This window comes from Salmo salar, chromosome ssa09 (genome assembly GCF_905237065.1).
Source record: "Salmo salar chromosome ssa09, Ssal_v3.1, whole genome shotgun sequence".
NCBI lineage: Eukaryota > Metazoa > Chordata > Actinopteri > Salmoniformes > Salmonidae > Salmo > Salmo salar.
The window spans coordinates 64,003,320-64,028,982 of record NC_059450.1 but is presented as its reverse complement, the minus strand read 5'-3'; the positions used below and the strand labels follow the sequence as shown (position 1 = coordinate 64,028,982).

Sequence of the window (25,663 nt, the reverse complement as noted above, 5' to 3'; positions counted from 1 at the left end):
GGGGGGGGGGTCTTAGGCACCCAAACACACAAGAACCAATCAAATAAAGTTGAGGCAACTGTTCTCATACCAGGGGTTGGGCCTAAGGGCATTGAGCCAGGGGGGACCTCTTTTCGGGGTTCACAGAGTTCCTTTGCATGTTGGCACCCCCTGCTGCGGCGGTATCTCCTTCCAGCCCCAGCGAGCGCCGGTAGGTGGCGGACAGTCTGTAGAGCACGTCTGGCGAGGGGCGGGGCTGAGAGTCGCCTTTCTGGGTCAGGAGCATATTAAACAAAGTGTTGACCTCGGAGATCAACACCCCGCCCAGTGAGCCATCCTCCGGCTTCTTACCGAAGGTGGAGAAGGAGGCAGAGTCAAGGGTGTCTGGGGAGCAATGGGTTTCAGGGGATGGTGGCCCATTGGGAACAAAAACATTCTCGTGGTAGTCGGCAGTTAGGGGGAGGGAGAGGCGGGACAGCCACGCAGGGTCCTCTATGTCAGCAAAGACGTCATCTGATGAGAGATGAGAACATGTCAATAAAGTATGGAGTATTGGCAATAGCGTTTTTTTAACAACATAGGACAAAGCAACAACACTACAGTGATACAGTGCTGGATGTGACACAGGGAACATGTGGGTGTTCTTTGTTATAGTGTTTGTTGTTGGTCAGTATTGTTGTTTATCCCTGTGAAAATGAATTTCTTCAGGTGAAAAAGTTAAATGAAATCTGAAGCTGGGAGAATGATTATCTGGTATGTCGAAGACGACAAATAGAAACTAAGTTAATAAAAATAAGCTTATGGAGGTATAAGTCTAATCTTGCTTTTTCCTTCAATTTCCTTGAGAAAAACACTGTGGGACGAAAACAGGATAGAGGAAATCACAGGAGTATATTTATCTGGCTGTTGTGAACCGGCATTTCCTGTCATCTCCTGGCTGTATCCGGAGTTATAGTCAAGTAAAAGCTGATTTATGCTTGATCTGGGAATGCGGTGCAGAGGCGCAGTAAAGACGGTGTGACGCAAAAGGCCATAACAAGCTCCGTACCGCATGCACCTCCCCAATTTTTAACAATGCGGAGGGCTCTGTATAACTCCGCATTGACATGATTGGATGACGGTAGGTGGGGGCGGTACATCCTGTATGAACACAAATTCACTTCCTTGACAAGCGCAAGAAGTATCAATTCCCTTACTTATGCAGAGGCAGCATCGCAGTAAATGCTGTATGGCCAATGCAGATTGTGGAATGACCATACATCGGCATTAAAGTGGTCAAGTGGTTCTGCACACAAACCCTGTTAAGACAATCAAAAGACACATTGTGATCTGATCATCCTGCCCACTTCTGGTAGTCAGACACATATTGTGTCTTGATATCTTACAAGTGTAGACAGATATGGACAGAGAAAACATTTAAATCATTGGCAGGTGGCACCATTGACTGTTTATATCAATATGTGTCTTACAATAAATAAATATTATTTTTGAAAGAATATCTATGAAATGATTTGCATAAAGGGGCCAGGAAATCTGGTCACAATGCCACCACAGTGGACGGATAACAGACACATTTATATTCCATGTGTAGACATATTTCTGAAAATGTGGGCACCATCAGAATGTAGACAAGATCAGCACAAAGGACTCATGTTAGCACCAGGTATAAACGAGGCTAGAATGAGCACGTACACACTCAAAACAGGTGAAAAATCTATTTAAAGCCATTGTCTACAGTTAAGCATTACAGGCATACTTGTATAATTTTTTTGTATGGGGATGTGCAAACCTGATTATCATGACCAACATCATATTGCTTTTGTTTGTTTGTTTTGATAAAAATACAACTTTAGTTGTGGTTTAACTGTATGGCAGGGGTAGACAACTAGATTCAGCCGCGGGCCAATTTTTGTCGGAGTGGATGGACATGGGGCCGGAACATAATTATAATTATTTGTACAATGCAAATTGACCACAACTAAGCCCGAAAAGAGATTGTACTTGAAAATTACAATTTCATACCTTGATTACATTGCGGCACGATCACATCTCTTTTTGTATTCGTGGGAATACTTGGGAAGAGATTTCCTAAATTAAACACATTGTTTGCTGAATTCCTGGTGATTTTAGTATTTTTTAACCAACAAATGAAATTCACAAAAATTAAAAAACTTTGAGGGCGGTTTTGGCCCGGCAGTTTTGGCCGGCAGTTACATTTGTGACAATGAAATTTGGCTAAAAGAATAATGAAATGAATGACATGAAATTGTTTCAACTTATTCCTATCATAGGTAAATAATCCAAGCAATACATCTTACCATAATAGTGTAAAATGAAACATCTACTGTTGTCTTGCCACAGATTCCTCACATGAATACAATGCCAAAAAAGACAACACCGTTTCTGGGTGGTCATCACCAAAAGTACAATTTGAATCTGTTTTTTGTTTTTTTACTTCTTCATATACTGGTCGGCAGGATAATATTTATAAATATTTTTGAAAGTAACATACTTAATTTTGTTAATAAGTACGTATGTGTGTGGCAACATCCAAACTTCTTCCCCAACTACTGTATATTATCAATAAAACCATTCCATTAAGGAATGACATAAGGTATAGATACAGTGGGGAGAACAAGTATTTGATACACTGCCGATTTTGCAGGTTTTCCTACTTACAAAGCATGTTGAGGTCTGTCATTTTTATCATATGTACACTTCAACTGTGAGAGACGGAATCTAAAACAAAAATCCAGAAAATCACATTGTATGATTTATAAGTAATTCATTTGCATTTTATTGCATGACATAAGTATTTGATACATCAGAAAAGCAGAACTTAATATTTGGTACAGAAACCTTTGTTTGCAATTACAGAGATCATACGTTTCCTGTAGTTCTTGACCAGGTTTGCACACACTGCAGCAGGGATTTTGGCCCACTCCTCCATACAGACCTTCTCCAGATCCTTCAGGTTTCTGGGCTGTCACTGGGCAATACGGACTTTCAGCTCCCTCCAAAGATTTTCTATTGGATTCAGGTCTGGAGACTGGCTAGGCCACTCCAGGACCTTCAGATGCTTCTTACGGAGCCACTCCTTAGTTGCCCTGGCTGTGTGTTTCGGGTCGTTGTCATGCTGGAAGACCCATCTTCAATGCTCTTACTGAGGGAAGGAGGTTGTTGGCCAAGATCTCACGATACATGGCCCCATCCATCCTCCCCTCAATACGGTGCAGTCGTCCTGTCCCCTTTGCAGAAAAGCATCCCCAAAGAATGATGTTTCCACCTCCATGCTTCACGGTTGGGATGGTGTTCTTGGGGTTGTACTCATCCTTCTTCTTCCGCCAAACACGGCGTGTGGAGTTTAGACCAAAAAGCTCTATTTTTGTCTCAGCAGACCACATGACCTTCTCCCATTCCTCCTTTGGATCATCCAGATGGTCATTGGCAAACTTCAGATGGGCCTGGACATGCGCTGGCTTGAGCAGGGGGACCTTGCGTGTGCTGCAGGATTTGAATCCATGACGGCGTAGTGTGTTACTAGTGGTTTTCTTTGAGACTGTGGTCCCGGCTCTCTTCAGGTCATTGACCAGGTCCTGCCGTGTAGTTCTGGGCTGATCCCTCACCTTCCTCATGATCATTGATGCCCCACGAGGTGAGAACTTGCATGGAGCCCCAGACCGAGGGTGATTGACGTCATCTTGAACTTCTTCCATTTTCTAATAATTGCGCCAACAGTTGTTGCCTTCTCACCAAGCTGCTTGCCCATTGTCCTGTAGCCCATCCCAGCCTTGTGCAGGTCTACAATTTTATCCCTGATGTCCTTACACAGCTCTCTGGTCTTGGCCATTGTGGAGAGGTTGGAGTCTTTGATTGAGTGTGTGGACAGGTGTCTTTTATACAGGTAACGAGTTCAAACAGGTGCAGTTAATACAGGTAATGAGTGGAGAACAGGAGGGCTCCTAAAATAAAAACTAACTGGTCTGTGAGAGCCGGAATTCTTACTGGTTGGTAGGTGATCAAATACTTATGTCATGCAATAAAATGCAAAGTAATTACTTAAAAATCATACAATGTGATTTTCTGGGGGGTTTTTTTAGATTCCGTCTCTCACAGTTAAAGTGTACCTATGATAAAAATGACAGACCTCTACATGCTTTGTAAGTAGGAAAACCTGCAAAATCGGCAGTGTATCAAATACTTGTTCTCCCCACTGTATAACATTCTGTTGAAACAAGGTTCGTATAGCTTTAATGTTGTTGAATGGACCAAAAGAAAAACAAATCTTTCTTACTGATGAGTCAACAGGGTTAATCGTAGGTATGTTCTGAGGGTCAGGTCTTGACACGTTTCTGAATAATAAAGCAACACCTGAGGGAACGGCATCTAAAGCAATTTGCAAACTCTTTAGGTGTTACAGGGATCTTATGAAGTGATAAGAATTCCTTATAAATAAGGAAAAGTCCCTCTGCATTTACAAGTTGGCTGACCAATAGGATATTATTTCGGGAACCAATATTTTACAAACAAAAACACTGCATTCTGAAAATATTCAGATGTTAGATTTTTTCTAAAATTGATTAAATAAAAATCATCATCAATCTACTTGGATTGAGCTCAGGTGCATCCTGTTTCCATTGACCATCCTTGAGATGTTTCTACAACTTGGAGTCCACCTGTGGTAAATTCAATTGATTGGACATGATTTGGAAAGGCACACACCTGTCTATATATCATCCCACAGTTGACAGTGCATGTCAGAGCAAAAACTAAGCCAAGAGGTCGATGGAATTGTGCGTAGTTCTCCGAGACAGGATTGTGTCGAGGCACAGATATGGAGAAGGTTACCAAAACATTTCTGCAGCATTGAAGGTACTCAAGAATACAGTGGCCTCCATCATTCTTAAATGGAAGAAGTTTGGAACCACCAAGACTTCTCTTAGAGCTGGCCGCCCGGCCAAACTAAGCATTCGGGGGAGAAGGGCCTTGGTCAGAGAGGTGACCAAGAACCCGATTGTCACTCTGACAGAGCTCAGGACTGAGTGAAAGATGAACAGAGCAAAGTACAGAGAGAACCTTGATGAAAACCTGCTCCAGAGCGCTCAGGACCTCAGACTGAGGCGAATGTTCCCTTTCCAACAGGACAACGACCCTAAGCACACAGCCAAGACAATGCAGGAGTGGCTTCGGGACAAGTCTCTGAATGTCCTTGAGTGACCCAGCCAGAGCTAGGACTTGAACCTGATCGAACATCTATGGGGAGACCTGAAAATAGCTGTGCAGCGACGCTCCCCATCCAACCTGACAGAGCTTGAGAGGATCTGCAGAGAAGAATGGGAGTAACTCCCCAAATACAGGTGTGCCGAGCTTGTATTGTCATACCCAGGAAGACTTGAGGCTGTAATCGCTGCCAAAGGTACTTCAACAAAGTACTGAGTAAAGGGTCTGAATACTTATGTAAATGTAATATTTCAGTTTTTTATAAATTTGCCAAATTGTCTAAACCTGGTTTTGCTTTGTCATTATGGGGTATTGTGTGTAGATTGATGAGGGAAAAAAAACTATTTAATACATTTTAGAATAAGGCTGTAATGTAACAAAATGTACAAAAAGTCAAGGTTTCCGAATGCACTAAGTATTTTTTATACAATATGTCCCGACTATTCCATATATAATATCTGTATGGAGAACAATTATGGTTATAAATTAAGGACCATGACAATACATTTTTTTACTGGGACTTTGTCTATATTATAAATGCATACCAACATGAAAGTATGGCCACCAAAAGTAGAGAAGACATGAGTAATACAGTTCCACATAGAAGTGGGTCTTCTTAGGAATTGTTTTCTCAAATTGATCTTAAAACTATAAGGTAGTAAAGTCCAGAAAATTCAGCCCACGATACTCATAAGTGTTCATTACAACAGTTTCCCTAATGTAATGGGTACAGTTTCTCCACAGAAAGTTTAAAAGCATCTGGTCTCTCTCTTTGCTTATTTTACAGTCAAGATATAAAGATAGAGCAGCATATGTTAGTCTAGAGATACCTTCAGCCTTGGTTATTAGAACTCTTCCTTTGATAGAGAAGTCCCTCTGTAGCCATTGATTTAGCTTCTTCGGGGTTTTTTTAACAAGAGGGTTCAAATTTAGTAAGCCTCTAGACTGCTGATCCTTACTAATGGTTATGCCTAAAAATGTAAGTTCTTCTTTCACTGGAATACCATAATATGAAGGTGTCACACAATCTTTGACAGCCATGAGTGCACATTTATTAAATGTTAATATATAGACCAGATGCTTTGGAAAAGGATTATATCACATTGATCGATATGGGAATCTGACTAGTGTCTTTCAGAAAAAGTGGAGTATCGTCAGCCAGCTGGCTCATCATTTATTTACCAGCCATGGAAATGCCTTGTACAGGACTATTATTTAAAGACTTTGTAATAAGTTGGACGACTAATAATAACTGATACGGTGAGTTAGAGAGGATTTAGGCAAGGTTGTCCTAACTCAAATCTAGGTCAGGTGCCATGTTTCAGTTTGATAGAGCTGTTAACATTAGTATAGTGTCTTAATAGCCTCACAGAAAAAAATCCCTAAAGCCAAATTTCTCAAGAGAGTGGAAGAGGAACCGATCCTCTGCTGTGTCAAATGGTCCTCGGTCCTAAACCCTTAGCCCTTGAATGAAGTTTTACATCTTCACAGCCGAGAATACCTTAAATGTCCCTTGCCCAAGCGAGGGAGAGTGATCAGAGAGGCAACGTCGTCAATGGAAAAACAACCAACCTAAAGCTATTATATGTACCTAGTAAGCTAGCACTCCCGTCAGGTATCCCCCGCCTACGAACTTCAAAACACACTGTCTGCCCTTCAGACCAAGATAACTTTCCCTCTTGGTCTAAGACGTTGGTTGCTTCTATGGGAGACCCGGGTTCATATCCTGCGTGTTAAACTTGCCCTGTGGTCCTTTTCATCTAATCACAACCAGACCCGGGCACACACACACTAACACAGTGGTTCCCAACTAGGGGTACTGGGACCCCTGGGGGTACTTGGCCTATCCACAGGGGGTACTTCAAAAGACTAACGAGTCCATAGGATTACTGGTAAAATGCACGAGGGGATACTTTAGGGGTACTCCAGGCAAAGCGAAATTCAGTTGGGGGTATGGTAACCAAAAAAAAGTTGGGATCCACTGTTCTAACACAAACTTACAGAGCAGTCACTGAACAACCCCAGAACCTACCCCCACCACACACAAACCCTGATTCCCTCTCTCATGCACACACACTTATACTCCCCCCTCACCACACGCACTGCGTGACACTGACAGCCCTCAACTTAAATCTCAATCCATAAACCAAACAAGTCCTTATACTTCTGATTTCACACGACACATCAGTGAAAAGTAACCAACACAAATCCCACATGATGTTCAAATGCATCATGTTCCGCCCCAAGTCCTTCTAAGATAGTTATCCCCCGCTGTATTTGTTTGGAATGTTCAAAGGCTCTGCTGTAAGATATTTGTTTTTGAATGGAAGACTGAGCTCCATATATGTGGGGGTTTGAACTACACGCAAAGGTCATCAAATGAAGTTGCGCTGACTCAGTCGACCACCATCTTTCATGTCTGTCGTCTCCAGGAGACCTCAGAAGAGAGCGTTGCTAACAGGGCTAGCGTACATATAAAACACTGTCAGAAACTAATGGGGGCAGGCTGGCCCTTTTTTACAGTCTGTTGCGTCTGCTTGACTTTGACACGGAGGCTGGGGAGGCAGTGATCAATCTAACTCACAGCAAGCCACATCAGAGAGAGAGGTTAACTCACAAGCTAACTGCCTGGGTTCAATCACGTCAGGTTTTCTAAAATGCTGCTTCCTTTTCTGGCCCCTTTCTCTGCAATCGCCTCAGTCCCATCCCGTCCCCCCTTCTGCATCTCATTTTATAAAACGGGATGGAATCCTGTTGTTTGGATCCTGGAGGCTGATTGATAGCAGTGAGTTATAGCGCCACTATTCTGCATTCCATGTGTAATGCCTATTAACGGTTCCTTTAGATGTATCGATGCACATCCACTGTCCCACAGCCCAGCCAGTCAATTTATAATCTTAATCTCCCCTGGGAAAAAAAGCATCTTCAGAATATTTCCCCATGCTACTAGCCTAGCATTTGGTTTGGTACAGAGGGGATTAATATAAGCCTTGCTGTGTGTGCCTGTCCAACCTGTGCAACATTGACGTTTTTTTTTTTTTTCCGATCTCCATATTACGTGACGAGACTGACAGTTTATCTGATCCAGACAAATTAATTGATCAGGATCATTATAATGGATATAGAAACAAAGGTAAAACAAACAAAAATGCAGTTTGCTGTAATTTCAGCTGCTTGATGTGATTGTGTATTTGGCTAGCAAAGGAGAAGTAAACTTAGCCTAGCTATCCTCCCTAACTTTCTTATTGACTCGACCATTAGCTGGTCGTTGCCTGTTTATAAATGATTTATTACATTTAAATTCGCCTCTCTCTTGTAATAATTGAACCTCTGCTACCTAGCTAGCTACATGCCAATGATTTTTTTAGCATAGCAACGACTTGGTCAAAACATGAGAATATAATTAACAACCAGCCTGATGGTTACCAACGTCAGAACCGGCTTTTGCCCGGACTATATCGTCTGGTGGAAGGATGAAATAACTTTCACTTTACACCTCATCCCCATTTCTCTTCACCCCTCACTTTACACCTCATCCCCCTTTCTCTTCATCCCCCACTCTACACCTCATCCCCCTTATCTTCGTCCCCCTTTCTCTACACCTCATCCCCCTTTCTCTACACCCCCACTCTACACCACATCCCCATTTCACTTTACGCCTCATCCCCATCTCTTTTCCCCCCACTTTACACCTCATCCCCCTTTCCCTTCACCCCTCCACTCCACACTTCTTCCCCCTTACTCTACACCCCCCACTCTACACCTCATCCCCATTTCACTTTACAGCTCATCCCCATTTCTCTCCACCCCCACTTCACACCTCATCCCCCTTTCTCTTCATCCCCTACTCTACACCTCAACCCCCTTACTCCACACCCCCACTCTACATCACATCCCCATTTCTCTTCACCCCCACTTTACACCTCATCCCCCCTTTTCTTCGTCCCCCTTTCTCTACACCTCATCCCCCTCTCTCTTCATCCCCCACTCTACACCTCATCCCCCTCTCTTCATCCCCCACTCTACACCTCATCCCCCCTCTCTTCACCCCCCTTTCTCTACACCTCATCCCCCTTTCTCTTCATCCCCCTTTCTCTTCATCCCCCACTCTACACCTCATCCCCCTTTCTCTTCACCTCATCCCCCTTTCTCTTCACCCCCACTTTACCCCTCATCCCCCTTTCTCTACACCCCCCACTCTACACCTCATCCCAGTTTCTCTTCACCTCCACTTTACACCTCATCCCCTTTCTCTTCATCCCCTACTCTACACCTCATCCCCCTTACTCCACACCCCCACTCTACATCTCATCCCCATTTCACTTCACCCCCACTTTACTCCTCATCCCCTTTCTCTTCATCCCCCACTCTACACCTCATCCCCCTTCTCTTCGTCCCCCTTTCTCTACACCTCATCCCCCTTTCTCCTCATCCCCATTTTTCTTCACCTCATATCCCTTCTCTTCACCTCATCCCCCTTCTCTTCACCTCATCCCCCTTTCTCTACATCCCCCACTCTACACCTCATCCCAGTTTCTCTTCACCCCCACTTTACACCTCATCCCCCTTTCCCTTCACCCGTCACCCCCCACTCTACACCTCATCCCCCTTTCTCTTCACCTCATCCCCCTTTCTCTTCACCCCCACTCTACACCTCATCCCCTTTCTCTTCACCCCCCACTCTACACCTTATCCCAGTTTCTCTTCACCCCCACTTTACACCTCATCCCCCTTTCTCTTCGTCCCCCTTTCTCTACACCTCAACCCCCTTACTCCACACCCCCACTCTACATCACATCCCCATTTCTCTTCACCCCCACTTTACTCCTCATCCCCTTTCTCTTCATCCCCCACTCTACACCTCATCCCCCCTTTTCTTCGTCCCCCTTTATCTACACCTCATCCCCCTCTCTCTTCATCCCCCACTCTACACCTCATCCCCCCTCTTCATCCCCCACTCTACACCTCATCCCCCCTCTCTTCATCCCCCTTCTCTTCACCTCATATCCCTTCTCTTCACCTCATCCCCCTTCTCTTCACCTCATCCCCTTTCTCTACATCCCCCACTCTACACCTCATCCCAGTTTCTCTTAACCCCCACTTTACACCTCATCCCCCTTTCCCTTCACCCGTCACCCCCCACTCTACACCTCATCCCCCTTTCTCTTCACCCCCACTCTACACCTCATCCCCCTTTCTCTTCACCCCCTACTCTACACCTTATCCCAGTTTCTCTTCACCCCCACTTTACACCTCATCCCCCTTTCTCTTCATCCCCCTTTCTCTACACCTCATCCCCCTTTCTCCACCTCATATCCCTTCTCTTCACCTCATCCCCCTTTCTCTACATCCCCCACTCTACACCTCATCCCCCTTTCTCTTCACCCCCTACTCTACACCTTATCCCAGTTTCTCTTCACCCCCACTTTACACCTCATCCCCCTTTCCCTTCACCCCCACTCTACACCTCATCCCCCTTTCTCTTCACCTCATCCCCCTTTCTCTTCACCCCCACTCTACACCTCATCCCCCTTTCTCTTCACCCCCACTCTACACCTTATCCCAGTTTCTCTTCATCCCCACTTTACACCTCATCCCCCTTTCTCTTCACCTCATCCCCTTTCTCTTCACCCCCACTCTCCACCTCATCCCCATTTCTCTTCACCTCATCACCCTTTCTCTACATCTCATCCCAGTTTCTCTTCACCCCCACTTTACACCTCATCCCCCTTTCCCTTCACTCGTCACACCTCATCCCCCTTTCTCTTCACCTCATCCCCCTTTCTCTTCACCCCCACTCTACACCTTATCCCAGGTTCTCTTCACCCCCACTTTACACCTCATCCCCCTTTCTCTTCACCTCATCCCCCTTCTCTTCACCCCCCACTCTACACCTCATCCCCCTTTCTCTTCACCCCCACTTTACACCTCATCCCCCTTTCTCTTCACCTCATCCCCCTTCTCTTCACCTCATCCCCCTTCTCTTCACCTCATCCCCCTTCCCTTCACCTCATCCCCCTTTCTCTTCACCCCCACTCTACACCTCATCCCAGTTTCTCTTCACCCCCACTTTACACCTCATCCCAGTTTCTCTTCACCCCCACTCTACACCTCATCCCCCTTTCTCTTCACCTCATCCCCCTTTCTCTTCACCTCATCCCCCTTTCTCTTCACCTCATCCCCCTTTCTCTTCACCACATCCCCCACTCTACACCTTATCCCAGTTTCTCTTCACCCCCACTTTACACCTCATCCCCCTTTCTCTTCACCTCATCCCCCTTCTCTTCACCTCATCCCCCTTCTCTTCACCTCATCCCCTTCTCTACATCCCCCACTCTACACCTCATCCCAGTTTCTCTTCACCCCCACTTTACACCTCATCCCCCTTTCCCTTCACCCCCACTCTTCACCTCATCCCCTTTCTCTTCACCTCATCCCCCTTTCTCTTCACCTCATCCCCCTTTCTCTTCACCTCATCCCCCTTTCTCTTCACCTCATCCCCCACTCTACACCTCATCCCAGTTTCTCTTCACCCCCACTTTACACCTCATCCCCCTTTCCCTTCACCCCCACTCTACACCTCATCCCCCTTTCTCTTCACCTCATCCCCCTTTCTCTACATCCCCCACTCTACACCTCATCCCAGTTTCTCTTCACCCCCCACTCTACACCTCATCCCCCTTTCTCTTCACCTCATCCCCCTCTCTTCACCTCATCCCCCTTTCTCTTCACCTCATCCCCCTTTCCCTTCACCCCCCACTCTCTTCACCTCATCCCCCACTCTCTTCACCTCATCCCCCACTCTCTTCACCTCATCCCCCACTCTCTTCACCTCATCCCAGTTTCTCTTCAGCCCCGCTTTACACCTCATCCCCCTTTCTCTTCACCTCATCCCCCTTTCTCTACATCCCCCACTCTACACCTCATCCCAGTTTCTCTTCACCCCCACTTTACACCTCATCCCCCTTTCCCTTCACCCCCCACTCTTCACCTCATCCCCCTTTCTCTTCACCTCATCCCCCTTTCTCTTCACCTCATCCCCCTTTCTCTACACCTCATCCCAGTTTCACTTTACACCTCATCCCCCTTTCTCTTCACCTCATCCCCCTTTCTCTTCACCTCATCCCCCTTTCTCTTCACCTCATCCCCCTTTCTCTACATCCCCCACTCTACACCTCATCCCAGTTTCTCTTCACCCCCCCCTTTCTCTTCACCTCATCCCCCTTTCTCTTCACCTCATCCCCCTTTCTCTACATCCCCCACTCTACACCTTATCCCAGTTTCACTTTACACCTCATCCCAGTTTCTCTTCACCTCATCCCCCTTTCTCTACATCCCCCACTCTACACCTCATCCCAGTTTCCCTTCACCCCCACTCTACACCTCATCCCCCTTTCCCTTCACCTCCCACTCTTCACCTCATCCCCCTTTCTCTTCACCTCATCCCCCTTTCTCTACATCACATCCCAGTTTCTCTTCACCCCCACTTTACCCTTCATCCCCCTTTCTCTACACCCCCACTCTACACCCCCTTCACTTTATCTCTCGTGATCCATGGCTCCCCCCATTCCAAACTTAATTAGACTGGACCAACAAGCAGGGAAACCCTAAATCCTCAGAAAACAATTACCCTCTTACTGGAACCAAAAGAACCCCCTTAGACACACCACACACACACGTTTGATGTGAAGAACACCCCTGCTGTGGTTGATTGACTACAACCACAATAAAACACCCGAAGATATTGAAGCAGTTTAAAGCATACCGCCAAGTGTTAGATCCACAGACCTGACTAAAGTCAGAGCTCAACTTTGATAAGTCATAATGGCAAATATTGAAAAAATCAGTTGACTGAAAACTGACAATTCAATTGGTGATATGAGATTCATCTTCCATCAGCTCTAAGACTGATTTTCGAGTGAACTGTCCCTTTAATGGGTGATATGGCTACCAAACAAAGGAATGCAGACTCAAAAGAAAATAGCAGAGCTCAAGGAGAGATAGACTGAGGCCGCATTCTGAAGAAGGGGTACTGAAAACACACTGATCTACCCACACACACCTTTGCATTGTGTCGATCAGGACGAAAGACAGATGTGGAACATGATATCAGAGGTCAGATTCAAGGCTATCTGTTCAGATCTCGCTGAAACACTGCCTCAGGGCAGAGTGGGTGGTGGTGACTGTGTGTGTGGGTGTGTGTGTGTTGGGGTTGTTCTATGCAGCTGAAAAGATGGGGCTCTCCAGGTGAAAAGAAAAAATGTGTTGCCCAGGGAATCAGAAACACAGGCTGTTTGAATGTTAGAACAACGTCATAGATCCTCAAAGAGCATGAGCTTCTCACCGTTCGTAAGTCTCACAAATCTAGTGTGAGTTACAATGCTAATGGAGGACCCCTTTGGGCGTGGGTGACTCAAGCATGACACACAAACACACACGCAGGTCTTTGTAACACCCGTGTGAGATTACTGTACTGGCATATACTTTAAATGGCTCTAACTCAAGATCAACTGAAAGATAGAAATCCTCGTATTCAGCCTTGAAGTCTTGAGAGAGACTATGTGCCGTGTTTTAAAAAGAACAAAGACAGAACCGACGTGACGAGGACCTAAACAATTGGAAAGAACTCAATACGTATGTTTACTGTGTACATACACTGAGTATAGCAAACATTAGGAAGCCTTCCTAATATTGAGTTGCACCCCCTTTTGCCCTCAGAAAAGCCTCAATTTGTCGGGGCATGGACTCTGCAAGGTGTCGATATCATTCCACAGGGATGCTAACCCATGTTGACTCCAATGCTTCCCACAGTTTGCTGGATGTCCTTTGGGTGGTGGACCATTCTTGATACACACGGTAAACTGTTGAGTGTGAAAAACTCTGCAGGGTTGCAGTTTTTGACACACTCAAACCGGTGCGCCTGGCACCTACTAACATACACCGTTTAAAGGAACTTAAATATGATGTCTTGCCCATTCACTCAAGGCTGAAAAATCCTTCTTTAACTTGTCTCCTCCCCTTAATCGACACTGATTAAATTGGATTTATATCAATAAGGGATCATAGCTTTTACATGGATTCCCCTGGTCAGTCTCATGGAAAGAACAGGTGTTCCTAATGTTTCGTACATTCAATGAAGGTTGGACTATATAGAATTTGAACATATGTATTAGTCTGGTCAATCATACTAAGCGTCATACTAAGCGCTGCACTCATTGTTTCACATCAAACAATGTCACATACAGTACAGCAATATGTATCTTTACGGCTGAGTGAAAACAGCCACGCTCAGCTTATGATATTGTTAGTCACTTAAGTTTGCTATGAATTCTAAGAACATAATTAAGTGGTAGAAGCCCAACAGAGAGCTAAGAATTCAAATAAGTGCTTTTTCTTCGTTAATATTGACCATTAAAATGTTTTCCCTTCAAGCCATTGTTTGTTGACTATAAAATAGGATCATTTCTCTTGTCAAATCGGTCAACCTGGTTAAATAAAGTTTCAATTTGAAATAGTTCTTACCAGGGTTGTTGAGCAGGTTATTAAGCCCCTCCTCCAGTAGCGGGTCAACAGGGGAGTCTCGGCCCATGTCCCAGTCCACGTCTCCGGCCTCACTCTCACCATGACCGCTGTCCTTGGTGCTCTGCCAATCAGTGTCCTGAGCGTAAGACCTTGAGGGAAGCAAAGGAAACAGACAGGGGAGCGTCAGGGACAGTGAGAGAGTGCATTTTAGAACCGACGTTTAGGAGTAATATTATCGATAGTCAGCCATCTTGTGGAACCTTCACTATGACCGTCATGTCATATTCAATTGTTCCCAAGAATCAAGCTGTTCTGGAATGTGTTGACCTGAGCCCAGTTTAACACTTGAATAGCTTCCAACCCCGGCTCAATGCTGAGGTGCATTGAGCCAGACAAAGGGTGTGCTAAGTGGCATTTAACTGTGCTGAGATGCTCTAAGCCATGCTAAGAGGTCTTGTGCAACACTCATCTTTGCCTCCTACTTCATGTACTTATGGGGGTTTTAAAGTTTGGTGATAAAACACCAGAGACATGAGGTATAGACTGAAGACAGAACATGCTCCCTGTCAGAGACTATCAGAGCCAGTTAGAGACCAGACAGACCTGAGGCCTCTTTATCAAAAGGTGCGTATGCACAAAAAAAACTAAACCTTGCGTGCCCCAGTTTTCCCGCAAAGATTGGTATTTATCCATTTTGAACCCGACTGGAACGTGCATCTCCACGCACAGCTCAGACCATGCGTACACACAACTTCTAGTTGTTAAAGAATTGTATTGCAAGCATATTGTTCTTTTAAGGAAATCGAGGCGTTTGAAGGCACGGGAAATAATTCATAATAAATGGTGATAAAAACATGAAAACTTAATGATAAAACAGATGCATTTACCACTGGTAAGGAGATTGCATAACAGCATGTAAGTTAATATGTTTCTTTAATTATTATTATCTCCTTTTCTGACATGATTGGTTAGTTCCCGCTACTATACGATAAATATGACCATTCATCCATTCAAATGCCAAGAATGCTCTAAAGTAAACAGACCAGTAGCCTACTTAAAATATGACAGTAGGCCATGTGTAGGGTCAGATAATACACAGTATTTCTGTGCAAATAGGATCGCGACATTGTAGCCTATTTAATCTCAGCGCCTATACCAAGGCAGGTGATAGAAACACAATCATCTATTGATAAGCAAAATATTTAACAACCGTTCGTCTTTTGCATAGAAGTGTGGGCTCTAGCATCTAGTTTTAAATTGTTTGAGTAAACAATCAATCATCTGGCAGAATGCATTCAGTGTTTGGCACTCACTGTAGGTATCTAGCGCCGAGAAAACTAGAGGACGTAGTTCTTCCTGATGTCGTATTACCTCTCGCTATCAACACAGTCAGCCCAGCCAGTAATACACTCGTGTACCCCATGGACCGGATTTTGTATAAAACACTTTCAATTCAGGCTGCAACGTCATCAGTTTCCTCCTTTACTCGATTTAATGGCACGTCGATTGGGGGGGGGGGGGGGGGGCTTACTGTCTTAAAACAATTTTCCACCACCATACTAGGGTGGCTAATGTTACTTTTTGATGTTGCGGTGCGCATTCAGCCAGGGGTAAACAGACTCGCATGGTGTACAACATCCAGAAGTTGTCCGAAACTCTTAAAATGGTTGTGGAAAATTGTGTTTTATTAAGACAATATGCTTATTTCGCCCACCATATGCTTTAATGCTTATTTTTTCCACCAATGAGCCATTCATTCGAGTTAAGGAGGAAACTTTGTAGCCGGAATGGAGGATGTTTTATGTACAAGCCGTCCATGTGGGTCACCAGTGTATTGCCTGCTGAATACATTAAAGTAGGATGTAAGATGACAAACTATGTAAAAGGGATAATAGCGCTAACTTGCGGCCGGTTCGGCTATGTTTAGTTTGAAAAATTCAGTTCACAATGTTAAAACATTCTGCCCACACCTTTACAGAAATTTTATCAAATTTGCCATAGCTCTTTCATTTAGAAACGGTCATCATGTCCGAGTTCCAATATTTCCAAATCATACAGCAAATGAGGGAGTTTTTGTCAAAATAAAAGCTGAAAGGGGGCCGTTTTCCAGGTGGGATTTTAACGCTAGTTCTCGTGAACAGAATACAACGGGTGGGTCTAATCCTGGATGCTGATTGGTTAAAACTGCATTCCAGACAGTGTCTATTCCACAAATTACCACCGGCTAAAACTGTGAGGTTGAAATGCCTATTTACTCCATCTCACTGCGCAATCCACTGTCTCATCAGCCCAGCCAGGCAATTTATAAACTTGATCTCCACTGAGATGGAACAGAGTAAATAGGCATTTCAACATCATAGCTTGTGGTAATTTGTGGAATAGACACCAGCTGGAATGTGGTTTTAACCAATCAGCATCCTGGATTAGACCCACCCGTTGTATAATTGGGAGATTAACCAGGTTGGCCGACAACATCCCAGATAGTCGGCCATGACACAAAACATACACCCCACGTAGACAGATTCTTAATTATCCATGAAAGCGAAGAGGCTGAACCAGATATGAACCCCTCACATCATACTGTGTATAGAATATAACATTGTGATCAGTGGATGTGCTGGCTCCTGCCTTTGGGAATGAGTCAGGGCAGTGTGGTAGGCACTGAGTCCTGCTCTGACGTGCTCCCTGCCACAGTGACTGACTGGATGACTGGCAGAGCACTTATGGTATGAGACACTCTTCCTGTTATTGGGCAGACACATACCTGAGCAGCATTGTCTAGCTATATTACCACCCACTGTGCACAAACTGGTTGGATGTCCGGGGCTATCGTCGGATGGGGCCACGGTGTCTCCCGACCCCTCCTGTCTCAGCCTCCAGCCCTAGGACCATGCCTCAGGACTACCTGGCTTGATGACTCCTTGCTGTCCCCAGTCCACCTGGCCGTGCTGCTGCTCCAGTTTCACCTGTTCTGCCTGCGGCTATGGAACCCTGACCTGTTCACCGGACGTGTTACCTCTATTCCAGACCTGCTGTTTTCAACTCTCTAGAGACAGCAGGAGCAGTAGAGATACTCTGAATGCTCGGCTATGAAAAGCCGAACTGACATTTACTCCTGAGGTGCAGACCTGTTGCACCCTCGACAACTACTGTGATTATTATTTTACCCTGCTGGTCATCTATGAACATTTCAACATCGTGGCCATGTTCTGTTATAATCTCCACCCGGCACAGCCAGCAGAGGACTGGCCACCCTTCATAGCCTGGTTCAGCTCTAGGTTTCTTCCTCAGTTCCGGCCTTTCTAGGGAGCTTTTCCTAGCCACCTGCCTCTACACCTGCATTGCTTGCTGTTTGGGGTTTTAGGCTGGGTTTCTATACAGCACTTTGTGACATCAGCTGATGTAAGAAGGGCTCTATAAATACATTTGATTTGATTTGAATCAATGTTGTTTCCTCATAATTTCAACAAATTCGATGTTGAATCAACGTGGAAAACTGATTGGATTTTGTAAAAATCATCAACCTAAGGGAATTGTGTATTTTTTTCCACCCAAATTTTTACCAAAATCACTTATTTTATTCTTTTTTTTTTTCTCACATTGACCTTATGTTAGTTGACAACTCAACCAAATGTAAATCAAAACTAGATGTTGAACCGACGTCTGCCCCCAGTGGGTAGGACGATTTGAAACAATATTCATAGGGTGTTTCGGGCAGGTCTCCTTTGAAAAATTTATATAAAATCTCAGTGGGATCACTTGTACAAAAAAAGGATAAATAACAAAACATGTATGTAAATCTACATTTTTGACAAGTTCAATTTCATGAAAAGATAATAATGAAAGTCAGATTGTCATGTAGCCTGTTGAATCATAAGGCATCAATACAATCTAAAACTAATGATGCATGTAGTGGTCGTAGTGGTCAACAGCCAACTGGCTCTGAAACAAAGGAGGGATAATGATGCATGTAGTGGTCGTAGTGGTCAACAGCCAACTGGCTCTGAAACAAAGGAGGGATAATGTTGCATGTAGTGGTCAACAGCCAACTGGCTCTGAAACAAAGGAGGGATAATGATGCATGTAGTGGTCAACAGCCAACTGGCTCTGAAACAAAGGAGGGATAATGATGCATGTAGTGGTCAACAGCCAACTGGCTCTTAAACAAAGGAGGGATAATGAAAGGAAAAAGGGAAAAAAAGACAAGAAAGAGGAAATGTGCTCACCTGCCAGCCCGCTGGGAGAACTTGTTGCCTCGGAAGTTTGGTCTTGGCTGCAGCTGGCCCTGGTGGAGCAGGGAGAGGAGCTGAGAAACCTGCTGTAAGGAGGCAGGAGATGATGAAAGGGATAAGGAAACAGTGATATTATAACAAACTAGGGTTTTGAGAATGTGCTGTATTGAAGCTGTTGAGTGTATTGGGTGGAGGTGACAATCGTCAAATGAATAAATATTATTTGTTCTGTGAGACTCTATTCAACCCATCTCTCACTATGGAAACCCTAACATTGGGGAGTTCATTTTGAGCAGTTTGTGCTGATATCTTTCTTGTGGATGTGCTGCTAACTCTGGCCTCCACATTCAGAGAGGAAACAGCCTTTGTGAGGTGTAGAGAGGGTGGTTTGTGTGTGTGTGTAGGACTCAGAGGGTGGACAGGAAAGCGCTTTACGTAAAGGGCTATTATTCTCTGACCCGTTTCCTTCCAGGATGAACCTCTGAAATATGGTCGTGGGGGGGGGGTCTGAAAACCTCCAGCTGGGGCAAGCAGGCGAAGATGAAGGAGAGGTGGGTCAACACTCAGTCATCTTCCTGCGCTTATAATGGAATATACATGAGGCCTTAAAACTTTGCCAGACTCTTTGTTCTAAGACTATTGGGCGTTGGCATCGCCGTCTGCGTCTATTCCCCCTCAATGACGATGTGTCGTTTGACTAGCACAGCACTTCTTGAGTAGACATTTACAGATGCTGCTTTTCTTTGCTTAAAGTGAGATCAGCAATTTGGACCATTTGTCACCGACGACTCGCGGTGCTTAAATGTCAAAGCAGTATTCCCTTAATCTACAGATATATCAGAACTTACTTTGGCTGGGCTTCCCCCTTAGAGAGTGGTCTACTGATTCTTCCTGGCGTTTTTTCCTTCTCTATATGAGTGCGTTATGCGATATTGAGTAAAAGGATTGGTGCGATTGCTTGAGGGGCATGGGAGTAGACAGGATTACAGTGGCTGACACATGAGCACCTGAATAAACGCAATGCTTTGGCTCCAGCATCATCTGTTAGTTGTCCCCTCAGGCTTCCTATGTAAGCCATACACGAGGGGGGGGGGGGGATATCTGCTCTCAGGACCTTCAATTTAAATCCATCTCAATTCCTGTAGGTTACACTTAATTATTTAAGTTAGAGCATGTGAAAAAATTAAGGCTTATTTGTACAAAAGTCTGAGAAAAAAAAAGTTTTTCTTTCCGTTATTCGTTAAATGGATATAGGGTATCTAACATGAGAATGATTAAAACCAATGTAATGCATTGCATAAGATATACCAAATGTGCATTCAAGTTTGAAGTAATTTTAACTAAAAGGTTTATTACCTGCACTTCGGGAGAGGCAGCAGACAACTCAATGGAGTTCTCTCCGAAGGCAGCCATGGAGAGACGGACCAGGTTCCTTAGCATCCGTCTGTGGTTTTCAGCGTCAAGTCCACTTCTGGCATCTGTGTTCTTGTGCCTTCTAAGTGTTGCCACCTGGGACGATGTTTCTGGCTCTTCAACGTCAGGGCTATCCTGGATCTCAGAGTTCCCATGTCGCCTCAGGGTACTGGTCTGATACAGTGAGGAGGACGATGAAGGGTTTCTTGCCTTACGCAGGGTTCGGTAAGGAGTGGCCGGGGTTCGAGGAAGAGTGCCGTCCAGCTCGATGCTCCCAGGTTTCCTGAGTGTTCTGGAATGGGAGACTGGTAGCGTTGATCCCCCCTCTGGGTAGGCCTGGGAGTGGACTGTTGGGTTCATGGAGTTGGCAACGCTGTACTGCCTTTCGGTGTTTTGCTCTTCAACCACCAGGAGCATCGGGGAGAGGGGCTGGGCTTCGTCATCTTCTGGAGGTTCCTCCCTTCGTCCCCTCAGGACTGGCACCAGCTGGATGTCTGTCTTCCTGATGTTTTTCTGCGGGCGGCGAGGGTGGCTCGTGTAGGTGGACTCGGCCGTCCTGCAGTTGTAGGAATGGTTGTCTCGTTTCGTAGGGCGACAGAAGGTGGTCACCAAGGCAACAGCCAGGAGAAGCAGGATGCAACTGGCCCCAAGGCAGATGGCCACCATCATGGTGAAACTCAGCTGACCATGGTTACCAGGGGCTGAGTTCTTCAGATGGTCCCGCAAGTTGATGAAAGCCACCTCCAAGGTGGCCTTTGTCAATAGCCTTGGAGAACCCTTGTCCGATACAGCAATATCCACTTTGAAAGTTTTCCCAATGAGCTCTGTAGCATTGGTCGTGTTAACATACAGTTGTCCGGTGGTGTCATCGAGTCTGAATAGCCCTGTGGGGTTTCCATCTGTGATCATGTAGCTGAGTCTTCCATTCAGGCCAGAGTCTGGATCATTTGCCTTGATGGTAGTGGCCAGGAATCCCATAAATCCATTTTGGACAGAGCGACCAGTATGAGGATCGGTGAAGCATTCTTCAGCACCATCCCCTAATTCTGTCACTATCTCCCCCTTCTCTTCATTGACCGGGACACTCACAAAGGCTATGCCTTTCTTTGGCATCGGCTCCTTGATGACGGGGTAGTTGTCATTGACATCCTGGATCTCGATGAGTACGGTGGCGGTGCTGGTGAGGGGTGGATGCCCATGGTCTATGGCCTCCACAATAAAGGAGTATGTGGGCGACTCCTCATAGTCCAATGACTGCTGGGCGCTGACTACACCACTGGTGGAGTGGATGGCGAAAGACGCCGTGGGAGGTCCCAGTTCATTGGACTCTCGGATGGAGAAGGACACCCTGCCACTGAGCTCAATGTCCACATCATTGGCCTCTACCTTAAGGACCTGGAGCCCCACGGTATTGTTCTCCTTGAAGGAAGCCCTGTAGTGGGACTTGGAGAACACAGGGGCATTGTCATTCTCATCCAACACATGGACAACTAGGTGTCTAACACATGACAGTGGAGGGTCACCGTAATCCTGGGCAAGTAACGTGAGATTATACTCCATGACCTTTTCCCGATCCAGGGTGCCATTGGTTACGATCATGTAATTGTCGCCATGGATTTTCTTGAGGCGGAAGTGGCCCGATCCATGCTGGATGTGGGCGTGCACATTCCCGTTGTCCCCGGAGTCTGCATCAGAGACCATCACCAGTGCAAGGAACGTGTCCTCTGGTGCACCTTCTAAAACAGTTGCCACTGGGGAATCAGGGGGTGTCCAAGTGACGTGGATCCTTGGTGCATTATCATTGACATCCCTCAGCTTGACGTGTAGTTTACAATGAGAGGGGATGGCGTTGGGCCCAAGATCGCGAGCCTGGATGTCCACCTCATAAAAGTGTTTGGCTTCATAATCCAGTGGGCCTTTTAAAGTCACTGCCCCACTCTGGGGGTGGATACCAAAAAGCTTCTGCACCTCAGGTGGAGCATGCTTGCTTAGAGAGTACTCAACCTCCCCGTTGGCCCCTTGGTCAGGGTCCGTGGCCTTGAGGTTGATGACGATAGTCCCACGGGCTGTATCCTCGGCAAGTTCCACAGTGGGGGTGCTATCCTCAAACATGGGGCTGTTGTCGTTAGAGTCCAAGACGTTGACCCGGACCAGAGTACTGCCCGACCTGGGAGGATTCCCCTTGTCCCAGGCCACCAGAGTCAGCTCAAAGGAGGAATGCACTTCCCTGTCCAGCTCCTTGATCACCACCAGCTCTGCCTGCTTTGGCCCATCCGCAGCGCTCCTTACATCCAGGGCAAAATGCTGGTTGACGGACAGCGAGTAGGTCTGCAGACCATTGGGTCCGGCGTCCGGGTCCACCGCTCGGTCCAGGGGGATCCGCATCCTCAATGTGGCCATCTCAGAGATTTCAATCTCCTGCTGGCTGCTGGGGAAAGTTGGGCTGTGGTCATTCAGGTCCATCACCTCCACCCGCACCTTCAGGAAGTGGATAACACCACCTTTCCTGTAGAGTACACTGAAGGCCAACTCACACAGGTCCAAGCCTCGACACAGCTCCTCCCGGTCCAACTGGCCTAGGGTGGCGACAGTTCCATCTCTTACTCCAATGGAGAAAGGCAGGGCTTGACCATGCTCCACGACCTGGAAATCCTCCAGTACCCCGGTCTCGCCTCTCTGACGCAGGTCATCGACCAGACGGCCGACCCTGGTGCCCACAGGCTGCTCCTCCCAGACTTGGTACATGACAGTTAATGGGGCCGGGTCTGAAGACTGGGCCCCAGAACTAAGCCACAGAACCAGCAGTAGAGCCAGCAGCATGACTGTGTGAGATATTACTGTCCTGTCCAGCATTTAAAAGGGCATGGCTAAGACCCACAAAAAACTACTTATTTCCCCTTCTTCAATTTAAATAATGATGACTGATGAAAAACGAAACTATTGATAGAAAAGATATCCTTTTAAAATAGCCCGATACAGTAAAAAAGTCTAATATTTTTGTTATAAATCGAGAAAACATGTATCAATATAAGCCATGAATCAAACAGCTCATCTACCCATATTCTTGCACTTTTACCAAGCTCTGAGTATCAGCACAAAATATAGCAACAATTACAGCTAAATCAATGAAACAAACAATCTAATATTTTTCCTAACAAAACAGATTTGAATTAAAGACTAAATTAATGAAAGACAACCCTACATCCCTTTATAACAACAACCTTAGAACCCTTAAGTTTAGTCAGATAACTAAATTACAGAACCCTATAACTAGAGCCATTGCCTCCCTCTCTTACACATACACACGCTCACAGCTTACTGCATGAATCACTCACACAGCTGCTGGCTCCCAGCGTCCCGGTTCATCAGCCTGTAGCTACAAAGTAAAGCAAGGAGAGCACTGAGGAAGTTTGGATCTGTGATGATACATGCAGGATAGGACCCAACCAATCAGAACAGGGGGGTGGAGCATATGCAAATCTAAACTCCACACCCCAAAAGAGAAGTGGGCCCTCGGGAAATCAAGCAGGAGTTGAAACAACATTGGAGTGCTTTTAAAGAAATGTGATCCTCCCTCCGACTCTGCCCCCAGTCCTTCACTCCTTTTGCCTTGTTGCTTTTTTCCTGCAATCTTCAAAAAACCATCAGAAACTTGCATTGTGGATTTTTAACTCAGTAGAAATCAGAGTGGGCTTGAAGCGTGGCCCCTATGGGACTTTGAGCTGTAACCAGGCCTGCTCTCGACTCAGAGCTCCATGACGTAAGGTCTGGGCTCGCGACAGAAATCCTAAACGCTAGATAGCTCTTGCTGATAAATGTGTGGCAAACTTAAACTTGTCAGCCGTAAACGTCTTTTAGCAGGTTAAATGACCCTTTCTGGACTACTTTCCATTTTTTTATCTTTTGTTGTAATATACGGTTTTTGTTGGGTTTCTCAGCAGTAAGCTGCAAATGTTGTTTTCACACATAGCACAGTGAAGAAAAGAAAATTTGTGCTGCTGTAAAAAGTAGAATCTATCCATACTGAAGGGCTCACAACAATGACACAAAACTGCAGTTCCGGATAATATAAACAGGGCAAACAATCCTGATAAACAACATCAGACCATTATACACCTTGACAACTATATGTACAGGATCTCCACGATAGGAACATTTTTATAAAAAGAGTGCGAAATGGCATAATCTTAGCTCTGCATGTATAAATATAAAAGTTTAAATGTGTGACGGGAAATTATCCAATAGCCTGAGCCTAGAAAGACAAAGTTTGTTATACTCTGTACGGTTCAAACAACATACAAAACCGTACCAATCAACCTGATCAATCAATGTTTACATGTACATAATTCTTCTGTTTGCATTAATATAATTCTTATTTTTCATCTACTATTTGAGGACCTAAAATTAAGGAGCCGTAGGCCTATAAGCTACACCAGAAAGAATAGCACGCGAAGTTTCAAGCATATCACTTCCCCCTTCAGCTCGGACATCAACAAACCCATTACTGCACGGGCCAATAAAAGCTTTTCACAGAGTGCCAACAGCTGGGACTCTGGGAAAGATGATACTAAAGATATCAGTCCCCTTAGTCCACTGTAAGTTCTCAGAGACACAGTTAAGGGCTTCGGTCACCATACCTCGTAAAAAGCCAAAATGGGCGGCTGTCTCCCCATCTCTGTGTGGCCAGAGAGCGCAAAGGTTCGGCCAATACGATTAGGCTCTATCTCCTAAACAAACAGAGGATCCGTTTCACACATAAAGCTGCTCTCCGCCGACCAATTATCCCCATTTGGAGAGCTGGGGGGGGGGATTCCTTAACAGTTCTCTCTATCAGAGTATACACACACACACGCAACCACACCACCACTCCCCGTCTTAAATAACATAACACACACCTTCACAGATGTTAACTCCCAACCTTCACATCTGTGGGAGGGCGTGTGGTAATGATTAGCAAATCTTCAGTCCTATTTTTGTTTGTTGTTCTACAAAGCAAACAGTAAGAAACGGTCAAAACATAAAGACTTTAGAAGTTTTACAGGCTTCATGTGAAGTCAAGCAGTCAAGAGCACCTGGAAGTGAACTTCAAGCTGGACTCTTAGGAGCAATTGAGTATTCAGAGAGTGGAGAACATCAAGGAGAGAGAAAAGTAGCAAGGTAGTGGTGTGCGTGTGTGTGTGTCAACCCTACCTACTTAGTGTTTGTGTGCATTCCACTTGTCATCCTCATCACTGCAGTGGAACAGGAGAAGCAAAAGAAAGCCTCTTACACAAAGACACACAACCAAGAAGTGACCA

At 45.5% G+C, this 25,663-nt stretch overlaps 1 protein-coding gene across 2 annotated transcripts; it reads right to left on the bottom strand.

The window, feature by feature from the left end:
• pcdh12 (protocadherin 12) lies at positions 1–24,668 on the bottom strand. 2 transcript variants are annotated; one of them, XM_014211987.2, is made up of 4 exons: positions 20,310–24,668; positions 18,948–19,006; positions 14,722–14,870; positions 1–492 (listed from the first exon to the last, which is right to left on the bottom strand). In XM_014211987.2, the coding sequence occupies exons 1-4, from the start codon at positions 23,217–23,219 to the stop codon at positions 83–85; spliced, it is 3,528 nt and encodes a 1,175-aa protein (XP_014067462.1). In that variant the 5' UTR covers positions 23,220–24,668; the 3' UTR covers positions 1–82. The 2 variants fall into 2 exon arrangements, with proteins under 2 accessions (XP_014067462.1, XP_014067461.1); XM_014211986.2 differs by having other exon boundaries at positions 18,948–19,039; positions 20,310–24,659.
• Positions 24,669–25,663: the final 995 nt, after the last annotated feature.

What these genes read in the sequence shown, in the direction of transcription:
- pcdh12 (XM_014211986.2), bottom strand. Translation starts at nt 23,219, where the DNA reads ATGCTGGACAGGACAGTAATATCTCACACAGTCATGCTGCTGGCTCTA. An exon ending in CTGCCTCTCCCGAAGTGCAG is followed by an intron (nt 19,040 to 20,309) that starts GTAATAAACCTT and finishes GCCTCCTTACAG; the next exon opens with CAGGTTTCTCAGCTCCTCTC. An exon ending in TTCTCCCAGCGGGCTGGCAG is followed by an intron (nt 14,871 to 18,947) that starts GTGAGCACATTT and finishes GCTTCCCTCAAG; the next exon opens with GTCTTACGCTCAGGACACTG.